General features: G+C 41.4%; 1 protein-coding gene across 1 annotated transcript; it reads right to left on the reverse strand.

Annotated features, from left to right (window-relative positions):
- Positions 1–3424: 3424 nt before the first annotated feature.
- LOC121399720 lies at positions 3425–22605 on the reverse strand. The gene is made up of 3 exons (XM_041581271.1): positions 22095–22605; positions 20605–21534; positions 3425–3981 (listed from the first exon to the last, which is right to left on the reverse strand). Exons 1-3 carry the CDS (start codon positions 22549–22551, stop codon positions 3425–3427), a joined length of 1944 nt encoding a protein of 647 aa, XP_041437205.1. The 5' UTR covers positions 22552–22605.
- Between the last annotated feature and the right edge of the window lie 375 nt (positions 22606–22980).

A 22980-nucleotide genomic window follows, 5' to 3' on the forward strand; every position in this document is an offset into this window, starting at 1 on the left:
TCATAGACCCTTCCATTCCACAATTTCGGAAACAGTGCAAACTAGTAGAGGGATAATATTTATGCAATTTGGCCGGGACCATGTACCACCCAGAAATTACTTTATATAAAGTTTCCTGTGCCAAGATATTTATTGAGGTCTTGGCCGTATTCGTCTAAGATTGTTGCCATGCAGCCACATCAATTATACTGCCCAATTCCCTTTCCCATTGTTTGGTATAAGTCGTAGGGGAGGAAATTGAAGAGTTCAAAATTTCTTTGTATAGTACAGATATTATTCCTCCACTACAAGGAAATTTAATACATAATTGCTCCCAGGCAGAAGAGGTTAGTATATTACACCCTTTTAAGTACTTGTGAAGACCAAGAAATTGTGATACATATATCATATTATTTGACTGCCACCAATGAAAATCTTTATCCTGTAGTCCTGGTTTAAAAGTAGGGTTACCAATTACAGGCATAGCTGGACAATGAGATGACTTCAAAGGCGTTTTTGGTATGACTTGGTCCCAAACGGCTAATGCCATTTTTAATACTAGGGTGGAGAGAGAAGGTCTTTCCTGCAAAACTTGAAAGTAGTACAATATTTTAGGCAAAAGAACCATCTTTACCAAACCATGAAATACGTAGCTTTGACCAGACTCTAAGCGATTTATCAATCTCCATCCAAAGTTGAGGATAGTTGGCTTGGTATAATCCTTCAGGGGTTGCAGTTATTTTTACCCCTAGATAGCTTAACTGCTTAGTTCTCCACTGCACATCAAAATTAAGCCGAATTAATTTTTCTTGTGAATGACTTATATTCAAGGGTAAGGCTTCAGATTTTGCTGAGTTTATTGTCAGTCCAGATATCTGACCAAATTGATACAGATTATTAAACAAGTGCGGTAAAGATGTAAACGGTTTTGTTACTGTCAACAAGATATCATCAGCAAATAACATCTGTTTATGAGTCTGTTGAGCTATTTTATTCCATTTATATTTGGATCTTGCCTAATCAGTGTTGCTAGGGGTTCAATTGCTAGGATAAATAATAGAGGTGTGAGGGGGCATCCCTGTCTCGTCCCCCTGTATAAGGTAATTCTGTCAAAAGGCAAAAGGACCCCATTTTAGAAAAAGCTTGTGGGGTGTGATATAAAGCTTGAATAGATGAAATAAATTTATCACCAAAATTCCATTTTCTTAACACATAATCTAAATAATCCCATGTAACTGAATCAAACGCTTTCTGAATATCCAGAGATAGAATCAATGCTGAAGTGTGAAGAGTTAAGGGTATATATTAATTGTATCAAGCGTCTAATATTTTCTCCACCATCTCTATTAGGAACAAACCCTACTTGATCAGGGTCAATTAAGATTGCTAAGAATGTATTCAAACAAGTGGCCAGTATTTTTCCCCAAATTTTTACATCATTATTCAATATTGAAATGGGTCGATAATTACCACATTCTAGCGAGTCCTTATTAGGTTTGGGTATTAAAGCAATTTGTGCCAATATAGATTCTGAGTGCATTTTATCTCCTTGCATTAAATTATTAAACATATTCGTAAGATGTGGGGCTAAGATTGGGGCAAATTTTTTATAATACATTATCGAAAAGCCATCTGGTCTGTGCGCTTTAGAATTTGGAAGGAGTTTAATCGCTAACAAAGTTTCATCTACTGCGATATCATTATCCATTATCTGCTTTTGTTCAGGAGATAAGGTAGGTAAGTGCACTTTAGTAAACAGTTTGTCTGCTTGAGTCAGATTAAAGTTAGAGGGCTTTTGGTAAATTTTGGAGTAAAAATCAGTAAATTCTTGTAAAAGTTTCTTCGGATTACCTGTAATGGAGCCAGTTTTGGTTCGGATTTTATATAAAGGAGTTTGGAGTCATTACTGAGTGTAAACGTTCAAGCCAGAGGCGTATCTGGTTTGTTTCCTTAACTATAACGCCTGTTAACTTGCCATTGATACTCATTTTCCACATCTTGAGTATACTGTAAATCTAACTCTCTTTTGACATCTATAATAGTATTCTGTATTTTGGGTGAGAATTTAGTTTTATTTTGCGTTTCCAAGATTAACAGTTTATTCTGCAATTCTTGTATTTTTTCTTGTTTTTGCTTCTTACGGGCCGTTGCTATACTAAGAATTTCCCCTCTCAGAACAGATTTGTGGGCTTCACATAATGTAACTGGTGAAGCAACTGTACCTTGATTTAGAGCAAAATATTGTTGGATATTTCCCTCAATTTGAGATCTCAATTGGGGAGTAGCCAATAAGGCATTGTTTAGCCTCCACCTAAATTGTGTAGGTTTACATATCAGCGACATCAATTCTATCTGTACTAAAGAATGATCAGACCATTTTAGCATGTAAACAGATATTGGAGTCACCTCCTAGTATTAAGTGGCCCTTACGATGAGCTTCTATAAACAGTCTCAACTCCTCAAAGAAACATTCCTGACCTACATTTGGGGCATAGTAATTAAGGAGCGTCACCTCCACATCTTGTATTTCCCCAACAATTAATATATATCTTTTTTTACCAAAGCATATTGCTACACCATTTTTTTTACAGGTCCCACCGCCAAATAATATATTGGAAAGTAAGATGATAAATAGGATGGCATTGAGTCTAAAGAAAAATGAGTTTCCTGTAAAAATAAAATATCTGCGTGGATAGAGTGATAATATTTTCAAATGTTTTTGTGGAGAGTTGAAACCTTGGACATTATGCGTAATAATTTTCAAGCTAGCCATAATGTCATATTAATACACCACATTATCAAATAAAACTGTAGCTGTCTAGATTTCACACTGAAAGGACTATTAATATATTGTACAAGGATTTGGTTGAAAAAATATCTCAATCTCTACGTAAGAACAAAATAAAGAAAATACGAAACTTAAACATTATGCGTATCACACGTCACACTTACGTGACGTCACATAGAATAATCCTGTTATGAGTGGAATAACAGGTTTTTCTCCGGAGCCCTTCTTATTTGTAACAATATTATATTTTACCCATAATTATCAGTACAAATTCAAAATTATGATAACCAAGTTAAACAGTAAAGAGCCGGCAAAGCATATATGGTTAGTACAGTCCTTCCAAGATTCTATAGTAAGTTACCATTATCCCAAGTCACTGTTTCAATCTTCACCACGAGATGGCTCTGAGTTAGGAGAACTTTGTTTAAGATGCAAATGCTGCAGCAACTCAGTTGCTTCGTCTAAATCTGCTGTGGAGTATTGCTTTCCATGGTGTAGAAAATGAAGACAGAAGGGGAAGGCCCATCTATATTTTATGTTATTTTGCTGCAAAACTGTTGTAATAGGCTTAAAGGAACGTCTTTTAGCAATTGTAGCAGGGGCTATATCTGCAAACAGTTGTAATGGGTGACCTTCATATTCTAGTCGAGTAGATTGTCATGCTGCTTGCATTATTGTTTCCTTTGTTGTATAATAATGAAGCTTTAGAATCACATCTCTGGGATTGCCTTCTTGAGGTGGTCTTCCCAATGCTCTATGTATTCTGTCAATTTCCATTCTAGATGATGGAAGGTGTGGAACGAGAATGGAAAAAAATTCAGTAATGTCAGATTCCAAATTTTTATAGGACTCTGAAAAGCCTCTGATTCTGATATTTCCTCGGTGTGATCTATTTTCCATGTCTTCCATTTTATCCTGTAGTTCTTGAAGTTGATAGCATAAAGAATCTATTTCTGTTTCATGACCCTCCAGGACTGTTGTTGCATCATCTAGTCTGTGCTCTAGGGTATCTGTTCTTTTGCTGATTTCTTTAATTTCCTTTGATAAAGAAGTAGTAATTCTCTTTGTAGTTATATCTAGTTCCGTACGCAACATTATTTTGAATTGTTCCATTAACGAGACATCTCTTGAATGAAGTTTAGAAGGCTGAGATTGCAATACTACTTGTTCGGCAGGTTCCTCTGACTCAGACCAGTTTACTGTGCAACCAGTTTCTGTAGCCAAGTATGCATCAAGATTTTTTGGCTTTTACTTTGGTGTAGTTTTTTGGGGAGGAGGGGCTTTCCCTATTTTCCTCATGTTGCAGATATTGCAGCTTATCAACAAAAATCCAAAATGGTGGATGAGTTGTTGCAAATTATGATATCATTATGGCTCCGAAGATTACACAAGTCCATAGTCTTTAAGATGTGTTAGCTATCCACTCAAATCTGCTCAAATAAAGCAGTAGCAAAGTAGTATATTTGAAAGCTTCTAACACATATACAGTAGTTGCCAAGATGGTTACAGGATTAAATGTGGAGGGAGCGGAGTTAGCTTTCATAGATATGTGGAGGAAGGTAAAACATATAGTATAGCAATGAGGAGAATGTTCCTGTTTTCCCAGCTGTATTGGCATAAAAGTTATGGCGGGTAAAATATATCCTGTCGAGCTATGCAGAGAAATATAACCTGCGGAACATTGTTTAGGCCTCAATGGCGCACCACGTCAAAGAGGAGTAGCTCTGCAAGTGCTGACATAAGTAGCTTCAACACAGAAATAGTCAACAGCGACCGGATTTATCGGTCCACACGCATTCTCACCTGTTGCTACTGCAATGCACCGGGTCCGAGTACAAACGGCACCAAACACCACAAGCGGGTCACGGCAGGCTCCAATGGCGGCGTCCGCCAAATCAGCTAGAACGGGCAGTCGCGACCGTCACCTGGATCCCCCGGTCTGTAGTATTACCCTTTAGGAGTTAGTACAGCGGATTGTCCAACTTCCGACTGGCAAAAAGCCTCTGGTTAGGTTGCTATGTGCGGAGCCCAAACCGATGCGACTGCTCCTGTTCGTGGCTAACTCCGCCTACCCACTCCTGTATTTTCATGGTCTGCCAGACCTGGATTTTACAGCAACTGTGCCTGTAGCCTTCCATTTCCTGATTACATTCCTTACAGTTGAAACTGACAGTTAGATAGCTTTTTGTAGCCTTCCCCTAAACCATGATTCTGAACAATCTTTGTTTTCAGATCTTTTGAGAGTTGCTTTGAGGATCCCATGTTGTCACTCTTCAGAGGAGAGTCAAACAGAAGCACAACTTGCAATTGGCCATCTTAAATACCCTTTCTCGTGATTGGACACACATGCCTATGAAGTTCAAGGCTTAACGAGCTAATCCAACCAATTTGGTATTGCCAGTAATCAGTATTGAGCAGTTACATGCATTCAAATTAGCAAAATTACAAGAGTACCCAAATTTTTGCACAGACAGTTTTTGACAGTTAATTTAATCCCATACAACTGAATACTGCTTCACTACAAATCTTTGTTCAGAAAACATCCCAGTACTCAGATGTTCCTGGGAAATGAAAGACATACCACTGTTATCTTTTTTGTAGAAAGTGGAGTAAATTATTATGCAGGCTGAGAGGGGTTCCCAAACTTTTTCATATGACTGTACTTAAAAAACTTTTTTGGGTTTGTCTTAGCCTCTGCCCAATAGTCATTAATGTGGTTCCTGGTGTGTTTCCTGTTGGCTGTGTTTGGCCCTTTTTGATCTGTTGTCTACACAACGTCCACTCCCACCTAGTAGAGTAGAGCAATAGATAATACAGTACATATATAAAAAGTACTATATGGCATGAGGATATAGTTATTCTAAAACAAAAAAAAAGTAAAGATAGCATTAGAGAGAAACACATACCATATTCATTATAACATCACTGTAGTTTTCTACATGTTATGCAGAGCTCACCTCTGTCTGCTTTGTATCATAATAATAGTGGCATGATACTCAACATAATATGGCTCACAGAACCCCCATAATATAGAACAGTGATTCTCTCCTAACTTCATTGCCATTACACTATTAGCACCGTTTTAATACTCATTATAGAGGTTTGGGACCTGTTATCCAGAATGCCTGTGACCTGGGTTTTTCCAGACTAGGTTAACACCTAGTTAATTAAAAAAGATATTTAGTGACCCGATATACATCACAAACCACTAAAAACATGCCCTTTCCTATAAAATCAAGGCAGCATGAATAGGAGAGACCCCTCTAATACAGGTATGGGACCTGTTCTCCAGAATGCTTGGGACCTAGGGGTTTCCAGATAATGGGTATTTTTGTAATTTGTATTTCCATGCCTTAACTCTACTAAAAAAAACAATTTAAGCAACAATTAAACCCAATAGATTTATTTTGCCTCCAAAATAGGCATCAAGTGCAAGTACTGTTTTATTATTACAGAGAAAAAAGAAATACTTTTTGAAAACTTTAATTGATTAAAACAAGACCTTTACATTTAGATATATTAGGGAATTCTAATATACAGTAACTACTAGAATAGATACATGGTGAAATGTTGCCAAAGGTGTGGTGTACATAAAGTGTAAAAACAAAGAAATGTTGCACTTAATACAAAGGTGTTTAAGCAAAAGTTAACACATGATGTGAAAAATCAGGAATGGTCTTAAAGGGCCCCAGTCCTGGCAACTCTGTAATAATAAACCAGTACAAGGGTATTTCATTGAAACTAAGATATATTTAATCCTTATTGTAAGCAAAACAATCCTTATGGGTTTATTTAAAGGGACTGTTCACCTTTAAATTAACTTTTAAATACATAGAAAGGTTGCACTTAACACAAAGGTATTTAAGCAAAAGTTAACACATCCTTGATTTTCAAATGATCTGGTTATGTTCTCCATTAGTACAGGTATGGGATCCATTATCCAGAAAGCTCTGAATTACAGAAAGGCTATCTCCCATTGACTTACTTTTATCCAAATAATTCAAATTTTAAAAAATGATTTCCTTTTTCTCTGTAATAATAAAATATCACCTTGTACTTGATCCAAACAAAGATATAATTAATCCTTATTGGAAGTAAAACCAGCCTATTGGGTGTATTTCATGTTTACATTATTTTCTTGTAGACTTAAGGTATAAATATCTATTGGTGTATTTCATGTTTACATTATTTTCTTGTAGACTTAAGGTATAAATATCCAAATTTCAGAAAGATCTGTTATCAGGAAAACCCTAGGTCCCGAGTATTCTGGATAACATGTAACGTGTTAAACTTGCATTAACTTGAGGGTTCAGGGCATAATTTTTCCTCTTTATAGATGCCTGGTGAGGCCTCTCCTTAAGTATGCAGAAGGGCACCAGACCTGGCAACTCTGTAATAATAAACCAGTACCTTGTATTTCATTCAAACTAAGATATATATAATCCGTATTGTAAGCAAAACAATCCTAATGGGTTTATTTAAAGGGACTGTTCATCTTTAAATTAACTTTTAATATGATGTAGGGAGTAATATTCTTAAGGTGGCCATACACGGACAGATAAAGCTGCCGATATCGGTCATTTGAACCAATTTGACAGCTTATCTGCCCGTGTATGGGGGCTTCCAACGGGTCTTCCCGATCGATATCTGGCCACGATAACGATCAGGAAGGTTTGATTATAAAACCGACCGACCCGTCGGAGCACCTTGGCGCATCGTAATTCGATCGTTCGAATTACCCCCGATATAGCCATGCCGTTAGTGGCATATCGGGGAAAGATCCGCTCGTTTGGCGATGTCGCCAAACGAGCAGATCTTTGAGTCTATGGCCACCTTTAGACAATGTGCAAAGGGTTTTAATTTATTATTTGTGTTTTTTGATTTATTTAGCTTTTTATTCAGCAGCTCTCCTGTTTGAAATTTCAGTTTGCTAGGGTCCAAGTGACCCCATTACAAAGCTGGAAAAAGTCAGAAGGAGGTTAATAATAAAAAAAAAACTGCAAAAAAATAAAGCAGACCAATTGAAAGTTTCTTAGTATTGGCCAGTCTAATATAATATATTATAATATAATAAATATAAAATATACTATATATATATAAATAAATATAATATACTAAAAGTTAACTCAAAGGTGAACCATTTACATGATTTTTAAGTAGACAAAGTATTTTCTTGGGTGTACCAAATAAGAATTGTGATTAGCTTTTTAAGAGTCTGTATGCAAACTGGTCAACAGGAGGCTCTGTTTTTAAGCAACCAAAACTTGCCTCCAAGCCAATAATTAAAAAATGTTCCAGAGCCATTGGTTGGGTATCACTGATTTATCATATGCCCTTTTCATCAAATAAAAAAGGGGGTATGTTTCCTCTAGCCTAAACCCAACACTTCCCATCACCCCAAGAACAACATCGCCACAGTGAAACATGGTGGTGGCCAGGGCTGGACTGGGAGTAAAAAGCAGCCCGAGCTAAAAAAATCAAAACAGCCCACATGTAAATAAACACTGGTTTTGTACTCATCCAAACATATATTGGGGTAAAACTGCAAAAATTATGTGCATAAAGAGCTGCCTTTCTCACTTTTACACATTAATGTAAACTATTACAGTTATTAACTATTATTATGACATTACAGTACAGTAAAATGTTCTTTTCTGGCACCACACAAATCTAGTGTGTCTTTATTAACCATTTTGCCATTTATTATAAGCCCTGAACATCTTATTTAAAAATGAAAAGGATTCATTAGTTACATTACAGTATGGGGTACATTGCTTATAATATGCAAGTGATACTCAAAGTTCCCTGCATCTTTGTGCCTTTATTTGGTCACAGAACCTCTCAGTAAATTCTAATATCTTCATCATTTACAGTAGGGGGTACATTATCCCTCATAATACATGAGTGATATGGTTCAAGGTGGGAGAAAAACTACTAGGCAAATCTGTGCAAGGAATAAGCTGATAAGGGAAGTGTATTGGCTAGGTACCAGGCAATACACAGAGATCTCAAAAAGCAGCCTGCCCACAGCTCTGTACAGGTTTCTCCACACTGGCGCCCCAGATGCTCTGGGAGTTAGAATGCAGCAATATAGGGGGAGAATAAGAGTAAGTCGTATGGGAGCAGAATTACTGTGTGTGTTTTGGGTACCTGAGGATGAATAGAGTATAACAGTGCATTAGTAGCAGACTCATGCAGCAATTACACAACAGTAACTTTCACTTTTCACGCTGTCCATGAAGTATGCACAGTATGCACAGTTTGTCTGAACACAGTGACATCTACAGGCCATTTGTATAAACACCACATATTCCCCCTATAGTAGGAAAGCATTTGGGCAAATGTAATAAACAAAACAATTAAACAGTATGCATTTTAAAACAATATTATACATTCTTCACATCACAAAGTCCTTGGTCCATGCAGGTAGTTTTCCGATTCTCTCAGTACGCCTTATAGGTTCACTTTCTTCAAGCCTATTGCAGTTGACATCAGGATTAGGAAAATGTCCTTCATCAAATGGAGCTTCTCCAAAGTCATATCTAACAGGACGACTTGCATTCCATATGCTTCCATCAGACAGTTCATATGTGTATGGTCCTCGCTGGCGTCTCATTTCAAGTGGTGTAGTAAATTTAGATTGTCCTTGTTTCAGTATTCCTGGTTTCTTAATTCTGACTAAAGATCCAGACTGAAAGTGTACTTCTCTGGAGACACGTTTTCTTTCAGTATAAGCCTTGCATTTGGCTTGGTGACGTTTCACAATGTCAGCAGTAGATGATTTTGTAGGCACAGTATTTTGTGGAAGTGCGCTTCTGTCTCCCATGTAATAATTCAGCTGGAGATGATTGGGTTGTTGCATGGCACGTTGCTCTGTAGTTATGTAGGAACTCTGTTGTAAATACTTTCCAAGATTTCGAAGTAAGATTTGCTGTCTGTAGTGCTTCTTTCAGACTGTTGAATCGCTCGATTTCTCAGTTTGCTTGTGGGTAATACACTGAAGATTTCATATGCACAATATTTCTCTCTCTCAGAAAGAATTCAAACTCATATGAGCCAAACTGTGGTCCGTGGTCTGATATTACTCCTTTGAATTACCTTCTTTGCTGAAGACTGTAGGCAGAAATGTTATTACTGTAGCTGATGTTATATGAGAAACAAATGCAATTTCAGGCCATTTACTGTAATAGTCTATCGAGGTTATAGCTAGAGATGTCGCGAACTGTTCGCCGGCGAACTTGTTCGCGCGAACATCGGGTGTTCGCGCTCGCCGGAAGTTCGCGAACGTCGCGCGACGTTCGCCATTTTGGGTTCGCCATTGTTGGCGCTTTTTTTTGCCCTCTCACCCCAGACCAGCAGGTACATGGCAGCCAATCAGGAAGCTCTCCCCTGGACCACTCCCCTTCCCTATAAAAACCGAAGCCCTGCAGCGTTTTTTCACTCTGCCTGTGTGTGCTGAAGAGATAGTGTAGGGAGAGAGCTGCTGCCTGTTAGTGATTTCAGGGACAGTTGAAAGTTTGCTGGCTAGTAATCGTTTTGATACTGCTCTGTTATTGGAGGGTCAGAAGTCTGCAGGGGTTTGAGGGACATTTTAGCTTAGGTAGCTTTGCTGGCTAGTAATCTACCTTCTACTGCAGTGCTCTGTATGTAGCTGCAGTGGGCAGCTGTCCTGCTTCTGATCTCATCTGCTGACTGCTGCAATAACAGTAGTCCTTGTAAGGACTGCTTTTATTTATTTTTTTGTTGTTTTACTACTACTACTACTACTACTACTATAAGAGCCCAGTGCTATTAGTCTAGCAGTGTTGGGGAGTGGGACTGGTGTGCTAATCTGCTGCTCCTAGTAGTTCAGCAGCACCAACTTTAATTTTTTTTTTTTAATATTCATTTTTTTTTTATTTTACTTTTTTTATTTTACTACCGCTGTAGTAGTGTATAAGTTGACCTTTTAGGCATTATTTGCCCTGTAGGCATTATTTGCACACTGTTTTCTTCAACCCGCCATCGAGCTGTGTGACCTTGTTCACATTCTGTCTAAATATCCATAATATTACCGTCTCCAGAAAAAACACCGGAGTCACTTTTTTCAAGCAGCCATAATATATTTTACGTAATCCGTATCCACCGCTGTAGTAGTGTATACGTTGGCCTTGTAGGCATTATTTGCACACTGTTTTCTTCAACCCGCCATCGAGCTGTGTGACCTTGTTCCCATTCTGTCTAAATATCCATAATATTACCGTCTCCAGAAAAAACACCGGAGTCACTTTTTTCAAGCAGCATTCATATATTTTACGTAATCCGTATCCACCGCTGTAGTAGTGTATACGTTGGCCTTGTAGGCATTATTTGCACACTGTTTTCTTCAACCCGCCATCGAGCTGTGTGACCTTGTTCCCATTCTGTCTAAATATCCATAATATTACCGTCTCCAGAAAAAACACCGGAGTCACTTTTTTCAAGCAGCATTCATATATTTTACGTAATCCGTATCCACCGCTGTAGTAGTGTATACGTTGGCCTTGTAGGCATTATTTGCACACTGTTTTCTTCAACCCGCCATCGAGCTGTGTGACCTTGTTCCCATTCTGTCTAAATATCCATAATATTACCGTCTCCAGAAAAAACACCGGAGTCACTTTTTTCAAGCAGCATTCATATATTTTACGTAATCCGTATCCACCGCTGTAGTAGTGTATACGTTGGCCTTGTAGGCATTATTTGCACACTGTTTTCTTCAACCCGCCATCGAGCTGTGTGACCTTGTTCCCATTCTGTCTAAATATCCATAATATTACCGTCTCCAGAAAAAACACCGGAGTCACTTTTTTCAAGCAGCATTCATATATTTTACGTAATCCGTATCCACCGCTGTAGTAGTGTATACGTTGACCTTGTAGGCATTATTTGCACACTGTTTTCTTCAACCCGCCATCGAGCTGTGTGACCTTGTTCACATTTTGTCTAAATATTGATAATATTATCGTCTCTAGAAAAACCACTTGAGTTACTTTTTTTCAAGCAGCATTCATATATTTTACGTAATCCGTATCCACCGCTGTAGTAGTGTATACGTTGACCTTGTAGGCATTATTTGCACACTGTTTTCTTCAACCCGCCATCGAGCTGTGTGACCTTGTTCCCATTCTGTCTAAATATCCATAATATTACCGTCTCCAGAAAAAACACCGGAGTCACTTTTTTCAAGCAGCATTCATATATTTTACGTAATCCGTATCCACCGCTGTAGTAGTGTATACGTTGGCCTTGTAGGCATTATTTGCACACTGTTTTCTTCAACCCGCCATCGAGCTGTGTGACCTTGTTCCCATTCTGTCTAAATATCCATAATATTACCGTCTCCAGAAAAAACACCGGAGTCACTTTTTTCAAGCAGCATTCATATATTTTACGTAATCCGTATCCACCGCTGTAGTAGTGTATACATTGGCCTTGTAGGCATTATTTGCACACTGTTTTCTTCAACCCGCCATCGAGCTGTGTGACCTTGTTCCCATTCTGTCTAAATATCCATAATATTACCGTCTCCAGAAAAAACACCGGAGTCACTTTTTTTCAAGCAGCATTCATATATTTTACGTAATCCGTATCCACCGCTGTAGTAGTGTATACGTTGACCTTGTAGGCATTATTTGCACACTGTTTTCTTCAACCCGCCATCGAGCTGTGTGACCTTGTTCACATTTTGTCTAAATATTGATAATATTATCGTCTCTAGAAAAACCACTTGAGTTACTTTTTTTCAAGCAGCATTCATATATTTTACGTAATCCGTATCCACCGCTGTAGTAGTGTATACGTTGACCTTGTAGGCATTATTTGCACACTGTTTTCTTCAACCCGCCATCGAGCTGTGTGACCTTGTTCACATTTTGTCTAAATATTGATAATATTATCGTCTCTAGAAAAACCACTTGAGTTACTTTTTTTCAAGCAGCATTCATATATTTTACGTAATCCGTATCCACCGCTGTAGTAGTGTATACGTTGACCTTGTAGGCATTATTTGCACACTGTTTTCTTCAACCCGCCATCGAGCTGTGTGACCTTGTTCACATTTTGTCTAAATATTGATAATATTATCGTCTCTAGAAAAACCACTTGAGTTACTTTTTTTCAAGCAGCATTCATATATTTTACGTAATCCGTATCCACCGCTGTAGTAGTGTATACGTTGACCTTGTAGGCATTATTTGCACACTGTTTTCTTCAACCCGCCATCGAGCTGTGTGACCTTGTTCACATTTTGTCTAAATATTGATAATATTATCGTCTCTAGAAAAACCACTTGAGTTACTTTTTTCAAGCAGCATTCATATATTTTACGTAATCCGTATCCACCGCTGTAGTAGTGTATACGTTGACTTTGTAGGCATTATTTGCACAGTGTTTTCTTCAACCCGCCATCTAGCTGTGTGTATTATCGTTTCCAGAAAAACCAACTGAGTTTTTGTTGTTGTTGTTGTTTTTTTAAAAATAATGCCAGGCAAAGGCAGGCCGCCACGCAGAGGCCGTGCTAGGGGCCGTGCTGCTATGCAATCCTGTGGCCCTAGCAAATTGCCCAGTTTTAAAAAGCCAATGACCCTGAACTCCCAAAATGCTGAAGAGGTAGTTGACTGGCTTACACAGCACACCCCATCCTCTACCGTTTCTAACTTTACCACAACATCCTCCTCATCCTCCACTGCTATGGCCACCCCACGTAACACTTCCTCCACCACCGGTGCCCCTTCTTCACTGGGGTCAGAGGAGTTATTTTCCAATGAGTTTCTTGAACTGAGTAATGCGCAACCATTATTGCCAGAAGAAGATGAAGGAGATGAGGACCTTACACCAGATTTAATTCTGGCAGAGAACACGATAGAGATGGACATAATGAGTGATGAGGAGGAGGTCCCCGCTGCTGCTTCCTTCTGTGATGTGTCAGAAGAAATTGATGCATCTGAGGAGAATGATGATGAGGAGATTGATGTTTTGTGGGTGCCTAGTAGAAGAGAGCAAGAGGAGGGTAGTTCAGATGGAGAGACGGAGAGTCAGAGAGGCAGTAGGAGAATAAGACTTAGAAGAAGCAGGGAGGACAGCCCGCAGGGATCAGTAGGGCAACAACATGTATCGGCACCTGTGTTCAGCCGGCCAACGCACCCGCCATTGCCGCCAATACCGCCAACTCCGCCAACTTCTACTGTTACCGCCAGATCGCACACTTCCAAAAAGTCAGCAGTGTGGGATTTTTTTAATGTGTGTGCCTCTGACAAAAGCATTGTAATTTGCAATGAGTGCAGTCAGAAACTGAGCCTTGGTAAGCCCAACAGCCACATAGGTACAACTTCTATGCGAAGGCACATGAGCGGCAAGCACAAAGCACTTTGGGAGCAACACCTCAAAGGCAACAGGCAAACTAAAAGCCACACTCCTTCTGGTCCAGCATCTTACTGCTCTACCTCTGCTCTCCTTGACCCGTCTGAACCACCCTCCACTCCGCCTTCCACCTTGACCACCTGTTCCCATTCCCAGTCATCTGCCACCAGCCAAGTTTCTGTGAAGGCCATGTTTGAGCGTAAGAAGCCAATGTCTGACTGTCACCCCCTTGCCCGGCGTCTGACAGCTGGCTTGTCTGCACTCTTAGCCCGCCAGCTTTTACCATACCAGCTGGTGGACTCTGAGGCCTTCCGCAAATTTGTAGCAATTGGGACACCGCAGTGGAAGGTACCCAGCCGCAATTTTTTTTCTAAAAAGGGAATACCACACCTGTACCAACATGTGCAGAGCCAAGTTACCGCATCTCTGTCACTTAGTGTTGGGCCAAAGGTCCATATGACTACTGACGCATGGTCCTCCAAGCATGGTCAGGGCAGGTATGTCACCTACACTGCCCACTGGGTGAACTTGGTAATGGCTGGGAAGCAGGGAATGGGTAGCTCAACAACAACAGTGGAGTTGGTGTCACCGCCACGGATTGCACGCGGTTCTGCCACCACCTCTACTCCTCCATCGCTCTCTACCTCGTCTTCTTCTTCTTCTTACTCTGCTGCTGGGTCCTCCTTCTCCTCCTCCACACCTGTGCACCCCAGCTCCCCCTAGGCTATTCGACGTGCCAGGTACGCCGTTGTCACGCTGTCTTGGGGATGACGTGCCTGGAAAGCAAAAACCATACCGGATCTGTACTCCTGTCATCTCTGCAGTCACAGGCCGATCGGTGGCTGACCCCACACCAACTGCAGATCGGAAAAGTGGTGTGTGACAATGGAAGCAATCTGTTGGCAGCGTTGAGACTAGGCAATTTAACACATGTGCCCTGCATGGCACATGTGTTAAATTTAATAGTCCAACGTTTTGTCTCCAAGTACCCAGGATTCCAGGACGTTCTCACCCAGTCCAGAAAGGTGTCGGCCCATTTCAGACGTTCCTACACAGCCATGGCACGCCTTGCTGACATTCAGCAGCGCTACAACATGCCAGTCAGGCGTTTGATTTCTGACAGCCAGACTCGCTGGAATTCAACGCTCCTTATGTTGGAACGTCTGCTGCAACAACAAAGGGCCGTCAACGAGTACCTTTTTGAACTGGGTGGTAGGACTGGATCTGCACAGCTGGGGATTTTTTTCCCCCGTTACTGGGTGCTTATGCGCGATGCCTGCAGGCTCATGCGACCTTTTGAAGAGGTGACAAATATGGTCAGTCGCACCGAAGGCACCATCAGCGACCTAATACCCTTCGCTTTCTTCCTGGAGCGTGCCGTGCGACGAGTGACAGATGAGGCTGTAGACCAGCGTGACGAGGAGCTGGAAGCGCACGATTTCTGGTCGGAATCACCAGAACGAACCCAGGCACCTGCTGCAACGCAGGGAGAGGTGCCAGAAGTTGAGTCAGAGGAGGAAGGTGGCTTTGTGGAGGAGGAGGAGGAGGACCAACAGGAGCAGGCTTCCCAGGGGGCTAGTGGTGACCTTTTGGGGACCCCTGGTCTTGTACGTGGCTGGGGGGAGGAGACCGTGGATGATGCAGTCCTTGATAATGAGGAAGCGGAGATGGATAGCTCTGCATCCAACCTTGTGAGAATGGGGTCTTTCATGCTGTCATGCCTGTTGAAGGACCCCCGTATCAAGAGGCTTAAGGAGAAGGACCTGTACTGGGTCGCAACGCTACTAGACCCTCGGTACAAGCATAAAGTGTCAGAAATGTTACCAACATACCACAAGTCCGAAAAGATGCGGCATTTACAAACCAGCCTGCAAAACATGTTGTACAATGCTTTTAAGGGTGATGTCACTTCAGGAACTCATCAACATTCCAGGGGCAGAGGTGCCAGTAATCCTGCCACGAGCACACCTGCAAGGACAAAGCCCTTTGGCCAGTCTGTAACGTCAGACATGCAAATGTTTTTCTGTCCAAGGCAGCGCCACAACCCTTCTGGATCCACCCTCAAAGAACGCCTCGACCGGCAGGTAGCGGACTACCTGGCATTAACTGCAGATATCGACACTCTGAGGAGCGATGAACCCCTGGACTACTGGGTGCGCAGGCTTGATCTGTGGCCAGAGCTGTCACAATTTGCCATGAACCTCTTGTCTTGCCCAGCCTCAAGTGTGCTCTCAGAAAGGACCTTCAGTGCAGCAGGAGGGATTGTAACTGAGAAGAGAACTCGCCTAGGTCACAAAAGTGTCGATTACCTGACCTTTATTAAAATGAATGAGGGGTGGATCTCGGAGGGTTACTGCACGCCGGAAGACTTGTTCTGACTTCTATGCAGCTGTCCTTCTCTTCAAGCCTCATGACTCCACACACAGCTGTCCTTTAGCGTCCTCCTCCTCCCTTCGCCACCGTTACAAACTAGGGTGCAAACCCTACTGGTTTAATTTTTTCTGGCCTCTGTGCTTCAGTGGCTGCGACCAAAAAAATGCCTATTTTCTGCATTTATATGACATAATTTTTCTGGCCTCTGTGCTTCAGTGGCTGCAACCAAAAAAATTTATATTTTCAGCATTTATATGGCATAATTTTTCTGTCAACTGTGCTTCAGTGGCTGCGACCAAACAAATGCATATTTTCAGCATTTATATGGCATAATTTTTCTGGCCTCTGTGCTTCAGTGGCTGCAACCAAAAAAATTACTATTTTCAGCATTTATATGGCATAATTTTTCTGGCAACTGTGCTTCAGTGGCTGCGACCAAAAAAATGCATATTTTCTGCATTTATATGGCATAATTTTTCTGGCCTCTGTGCTTCAGTGGCTGCAACCAAAAAAAATTATATTTTCAGCATTTATATGGCATAATTTTTCTGTCAACTGTGCTTCAGTGGCTGCGACCAAAAAAATGCATATTTTCTGCATTTATATGGCATAATTTTTCTGGCCTCTGTGCTTCAGTGGCTGCAACCAAAAAAATTTATATTTTCAGCATTTATATGGCATAATTTTTCTGGCAACTGTGCTTCAGTGGCTGCGACCAAAAAAATGACTATTTTCAGCATTTATATGGCATATTTTTTCTGGCCTCTGTGCTTCAGTGGCTGTGGCCAAAAAAACTGGGCAAACAATGCCTACAAGGTCAACGACGTTGACCTTGTAGGCATTGTTTGCCCAGTTTTTTTGGCCACAGCCACTGAAGCACAGAGGCCAGAAAAAATATGCCATATAAATGCTGAAAATAGTCATTTTTTGCCATACGTTGACTCAACGTATATGGCAAAAAATGACTATTTTCAGCATTTATGTGGCATATTTTTTCTGGCAACTGTGCTTCAGTGGCTGCAACCAAAAAAACTGGGCAAACAATGTCTACAAGGTCAACGTATGGCGAAAAATTACTATTTTCAGCATTTATATGGCATATTTTTCTGGCAACTGTGCTTCAGTGGCTGCGTCCAAAAAAACTGGGCAAACAATGTCTACAAGGTCAACGTATGGCGAAAAATGACTATTTTCAGCATTTATATGGCATATTTTTTCTGGCAACTGTGCTTCAGTGGCTGCGTCCAAAAAAACTGGGCAAACAATGCCTACAAGGTCAACGTATGGCAGTTGTTTAAAGAGAACAGTAGATTACTAGCCAGCAAAGCTACCTAAGCTAAAATGTCCCTCAAATCCCTGCAGACTTCTGTCCCTCCAATACAGAGCAGTATCAAGCAGATTACTAGCCAGCAAACTTACTATCATCTGTCCCTGAAATCACTAACAGCTCTCCCCCTACACTATCTCTTCCAAGCACACACAGGCAGATTTTTCAGATACATTTTTGCCCTTGATCCCCCTCTGGCATGCCACTGTCCAGGTCGTTGCACCCTTTAAACAACTTTAAAATCATTTTTCTGGCCAGAAATGTCTTTTCTAGATGTTAAAGTTCGCCTTCCCATTGAAGTCTATGGGGTTCGCGAACCGTTCGCGAACCGCTCGCATTTTTGCGCAAGTTCGCGAATATGTTCGCGAACTTTTTTTCCGACGTTCGCTACATCCCTAGTTATAGCAAATATACAATCTATAGGAGCATCTGTAAAAGGACAGACAATATCAATAGCAAGTTTTTCCCATGCTCAATGCGGAAATGGTACTATCTGAAGTGGTGGTGTATGTGTGATAGCTGTTTTGTCACGATTCTGACAAGTAACACAAGAATGAATTGCAGTTACCGGCAGTGGCATCAATTTTTTTTCTCCTTTGTGTACAAATTTCTTTGCACAACCCAGTGAAGTGTTGCTTTGTGGTGAAATTTTAGACACTGTCTGTGTGGCAGGCACTGGTGCTGTAGTAATGAGACCATCAACTAATTGTAGGTTTAATGCAGCAAAGAGATCCCTTCCAAGTATAGCAGTACTCTTATTCACAATGTAAAAGTCAGATTTTGCAGTATTTGATTCAAATTGTACAGTCAGTGGCAAGCAACCAAGCACAGGGATTGGACCCTTTAAGTAACTGACCAGTTTCAGGGCAGGTGTAACAGGCGGATCTTTTGCAAAGTATTTCAAGAAAATATCCTTTGGTAGTATAGAAACAGCTGAACCTGTATCAATCATCAGGTTAATGGAGTGTCCCTTGTCAGCAAAAGCAGTACTGACACTGGCAGTGCATATAAACTTGTCTGGAATAAATGTACCAGCTTTAGCCACACTTAATACTGTGACATTTGTAGTAGTGACTTCATGAACATCATTAGCAGAACTACGGCAGATCTGATCAAAATATCCTACTTTTGTGCATTTGCGGCACCATTTAGCTTTTGTAGGACATGTAACATGATTTGCAGTGTGTTGTGTTGAACCACAGTGAAAGCAGTATTTTCTATTTGTATTTGCTGCATGGTTTTTCAGTGTAGGTGAATCCCTTTCCTTAGCACTGTATTTTGCCTGTAATAAACAAAAGGAACACCAAGAGCCCCAATAGTGTAATATGTATTGGTAAGGGATAATGAAATAAGAGTAGATAACATATACTCACAAACCAAGGTTACCAATAGGCAACCACTGTAAAGGCAGGTGGGGAGATTGTCCTGACCCCACTCAGGATTAAGAAGTCGCTCTCTGTAGATAGAAAAAGGGTATCAACCCTCCACCCAAGGTGGACTTAGTATTGTATAAAAAGAACAGAGGCGCCAAAAGAATAAAAGGATATAAACGAGTTTAAAAACCAAAACTTGGTAAACAGAGGAGGCAGTAGTGAACTTACCTCCTCCAAGCAGACACAAAACGACTGTAATTTAGCAGTCAAAATTTATTAACGAACTCCAATCAGTGCAACGCGTTTCACGGGCTCAGACACGCTTCTTCAGGCAATAAACATAGGAGTTACAGCTGTGAATTTCAGAGACCAAAGTGACAAATAGTATGCTGTATGCTTATTTATCAAAACAAAAGCTTTTTTAGTATTACAAAAATATGTATGGTAGTCATTATTCTGGATAAAGGTATGGTGCAGGGATTGGTTAGCTATTAAAAAAAGGGGGGGTTTTTGGGATATACCAACGTAAAGGTTGATGTATTTTGCCTGTGACTGTGCATTATTAGGCCACAGTGCTGAATTCACAATCTGTACATTCCCAGTGTCACGGTCGGCACCCTACACCAGAACAGATGCCAGGCACCCTGGTCTCGGCTCGACTTCACCAGTTAAGTGACCGCCTTTGGCCTCGGGAGGAGCCCTCGGCGTACTCAGATGCCACCTGGACTTAACGAGAGGTGCAAGGCATAAGTTCTGGCAGGCAATGGGGCACGACTGTTTTACAAGGATGCTGGAAGATAGGAAGCCACAGGAACAGGCAGGCCGGGCTAGCACAAGTAGTAGAATAGTCAGACAGGCCAAAATCAGGATAGAGAAAGCGTAGAATGGTCAATGGACAGGCAGAGGTCAGGTTTGGAGATGTCAGAATAGTCACAGACTAGCAGGATCAGGATTGGAGAGTTCGGAGTTAACAGTTAACAGGCAAAAGGTCAGGATTAGAGAGATCAGCGTAGTAAATCAGGCAGGCAAGGGTCAAACACGGTAGAGATATCAGGAATCACAAGTAATAGCACCCAGGAACAAGCTAATTTGAACCTAACAACGGGCAACTTGCTAAAACCTAAATTCCCCTTAAATACATTTGAATTTGGCGCCATTGCGCGCTGACGTCACACGCCAGCATCACTGCGCCTTTAAGAACTGAGCGTGCGCGGTGCGCGCCTTAGGGGAAACCGGCACCAGGAAGTGAGCCGAAGCTGCAGGAGCTGCGCAGCGGGCGTCCACGCCGAAGGAGCGGCGGTGGACCCCGCTGCCCACTAGACCACCGGGGTAAGTCCTGACATTACCCCCCCCTCTAGGAGGGGCCACTGGACCCTCAAGCTTACCAGGAGACCTGGAATAAGACTGTCTCCTAAGGTGGTCTACCCTGGCATCAGACTTGACCAGACTTTTCACCAACACTGAAGTAGGACATGATTGTTGGTGGACCTGTATGGCTGGTTTTAACACAGAAACATGAAACAGGTTAGATAACAGAAATATCTCAGGTAACTCAAGGCGGACAGAGGTTGGGTTCACAATTTCCACAATAGGGTATGGGCCTATAACTTTGGGCCCCTGCTTAAGAGCTGGAATTTTAAGCTTAATATTCCCTGTGGATAACCAAACCAAGTCCCCAACCTGAAATTTGGGTACCTCCCTATGGGACTTAACTACTGCTCTTTTTTGAGCGGATGGAACTGCTGATAGGGAACTACGTACCCCAGAACAAGACTTAGAGCTATGCTCAACAGAAGGGAGTTTCTCTAAGGAAGTACCAGCTACCATCAGAGTGGAAGCTAGACATGAATCTTGGCACTTGGAACCCCACTGAATAACCTCCCCAGTTACCCAATCAATGTGGGGGTTGTGCACCTGTAGCCATGGTAACCCCAGAATTAACGGGGACGAGGAACCATCAAGAATGTGAAAAGCTAATTTTTCATAATGCATATTGTTCACACACATGGATAATGCTTTGGATTTTTGGGTTACCAAACCTGACCCCAGTGGGCTTTTATCAATAGCAGAAATCCTCATAGGAGGTGTGAGGGGATTAAGGGGAATATTATACCTTTCTGCGAAGGCAGCATCTAAAAAATTTCCCCCAGCCCCCGAATCCACTAAGGCCGAAACTGTAACAGAACCCCCAGGCCAGGATAAAACTACAGGTACTAAGTTTTTTGAGGCGAATTGGGAAGAGGAAATCTCTCTACCCAAATGGAGCTTCCCTTCTCCACAAAGGTTTTGAGAATTTCCAGGCCTCTTGGGACAATTTTTTTTTTTTTTTTTATAAGTTTTTATTTAAAATTTTTCAACATTCAACATACACAAGACAAATATTAAAAGGAAAAAAAAAATAAAAATAAAAAAAAATAAATAAAAAGATAGTAGAAGGGAGACAGTTGTGAGGGAAGGGGGAGGTAAGGTACAGGGTGTCATATCCAGCATAATGGAATACATGCAGTTAATCAGTTTGCACTTTCAACCAGGTACCCCATACAGCATCAAATTTTTCGGGGCAGCCCCTTGACAGATAGGTCAGTTTCTGATTTGAGAGAGAATCATTTATCAGCTTTTGCCAATATTGTAGTGTAGGAGGGTTAAGTGACTTCCAATGCATTAATATGGCTTTCTTGGCAAAATATAAGAGCTGTAGGTAACAGATTCTAGAATAGGAACGTAGCTGCAGGTCCCCCGTTATCCCCAATAAACAAGTTTCTGGTGAACGAATACTTGGCAATGCGAGTTTTTCATTCAAGAATTGAAGTACAACACTCCAAAATCTCCGATTACCGGACAGGTCCAGAATATATGAAACATGGTTTGGGACAATTTTTAAGGAAATGCCCCTTATCCCCACAATACATGCATAGACCCAGGGATCGCCTACGGGCCCTTTCCTCGGAAGACAGGCGTGTAGCCCCCAATTGCATGGGTTCCCCCTGAGGGTTAGGAAACGAGGGAGTTGGAGACTCGTCAATACATGTAGTAGGGAAAACTATATCCTCCTCAGCTCGTCTTTCCCTTTGCCTCCTATCAATTTGAATGGCTAACCTCATGAGGTCATCCAACGTGGAAGAAGGAGGGAAATTAACCAGGCTATTTTTGACAGGGCTAGAAAGACCCACCCGGAATTGACTACGAAGAGCTGTATCATTCCACCCCGTCTCAACTGACCAGCGGTGGAATTCAGTACAATACTCCTCAATAACTCTTTTCCCTTGACGGAGTTTACGAATAGCGGAGTCGGCAGAACTAGCACGATCCGGGTCATCGTATAACATGGCCATGGTAGCAAAAAATGCTTCTAGGGATAAACGGGCAGGGTCAGAGGAGGGTAATCTTAGTGCCCAGACTTGTGGGTCACCTTGTAGTAAGGTCATAACGAACCTTACTTCCTCCTCACCAGTAGGGAAGTTGTGAGGGAAAAAACTGAGGTATAACTTACAAGCCTCTTGAAAAACAAAAAATTTACCCCTATCCCCACTAAACTTATCAGGAAAGGGGATTTTTGGGTCATGGGAAAAATCTCTATTACCAGGAGTTACTGACGAAGTAGACCCCTCAGGAATCTCAGATTGCTGTGCATCCAACCTCTCAGAGAGAGACCGCAGACCTTGAATAATGAAATTCTGCTTCCCCTCTTGTTCATCGAGGCGCTGGAGGAGGGTCGAATACAGCAGTTCAGTGGTTTGCGGAATAGCAGGAGCTTCTTCCAT

Source organism: Xenopus laevis, chromosome 2L (assembly GCF_017654675.1).
Source record: "Xenopus laevis strain J_2021 chromosome 2L, Xenopus_laevis_v10.1, whole genome shotgun sequence".
NCBI lineage: Eukaryota > Metazoa > Chordata > Amphibia > Anura > Pipidae > Xenopus > Xenopus laevis.

Bases quoted from the DNA above. Each gene is read 5' to 3' on its own strand.
- LOC121399720 (XM_041581271.1), bottom strand. From the start codon at position 22,551: ATGGCCATGTTATACGATGACCCGGATCGTGCTAGTTCTGCCGACTCC. The intron at 21,535-22,094 runs ATTGTCCCAAAC...AAAAAAAAAAAA, and splicing joins TAAGGGGCATTTCCTTAAAA to ATTGTCCCAAGAGGCCTGGA. The intron at 3,982-20,604 runs GTAAGCTTGAGG...ACTTGGCTACAG, and splicing joins GTCTTATTCCAGGTCTCCTG to AAACTGGTTGCACAGTAAAC.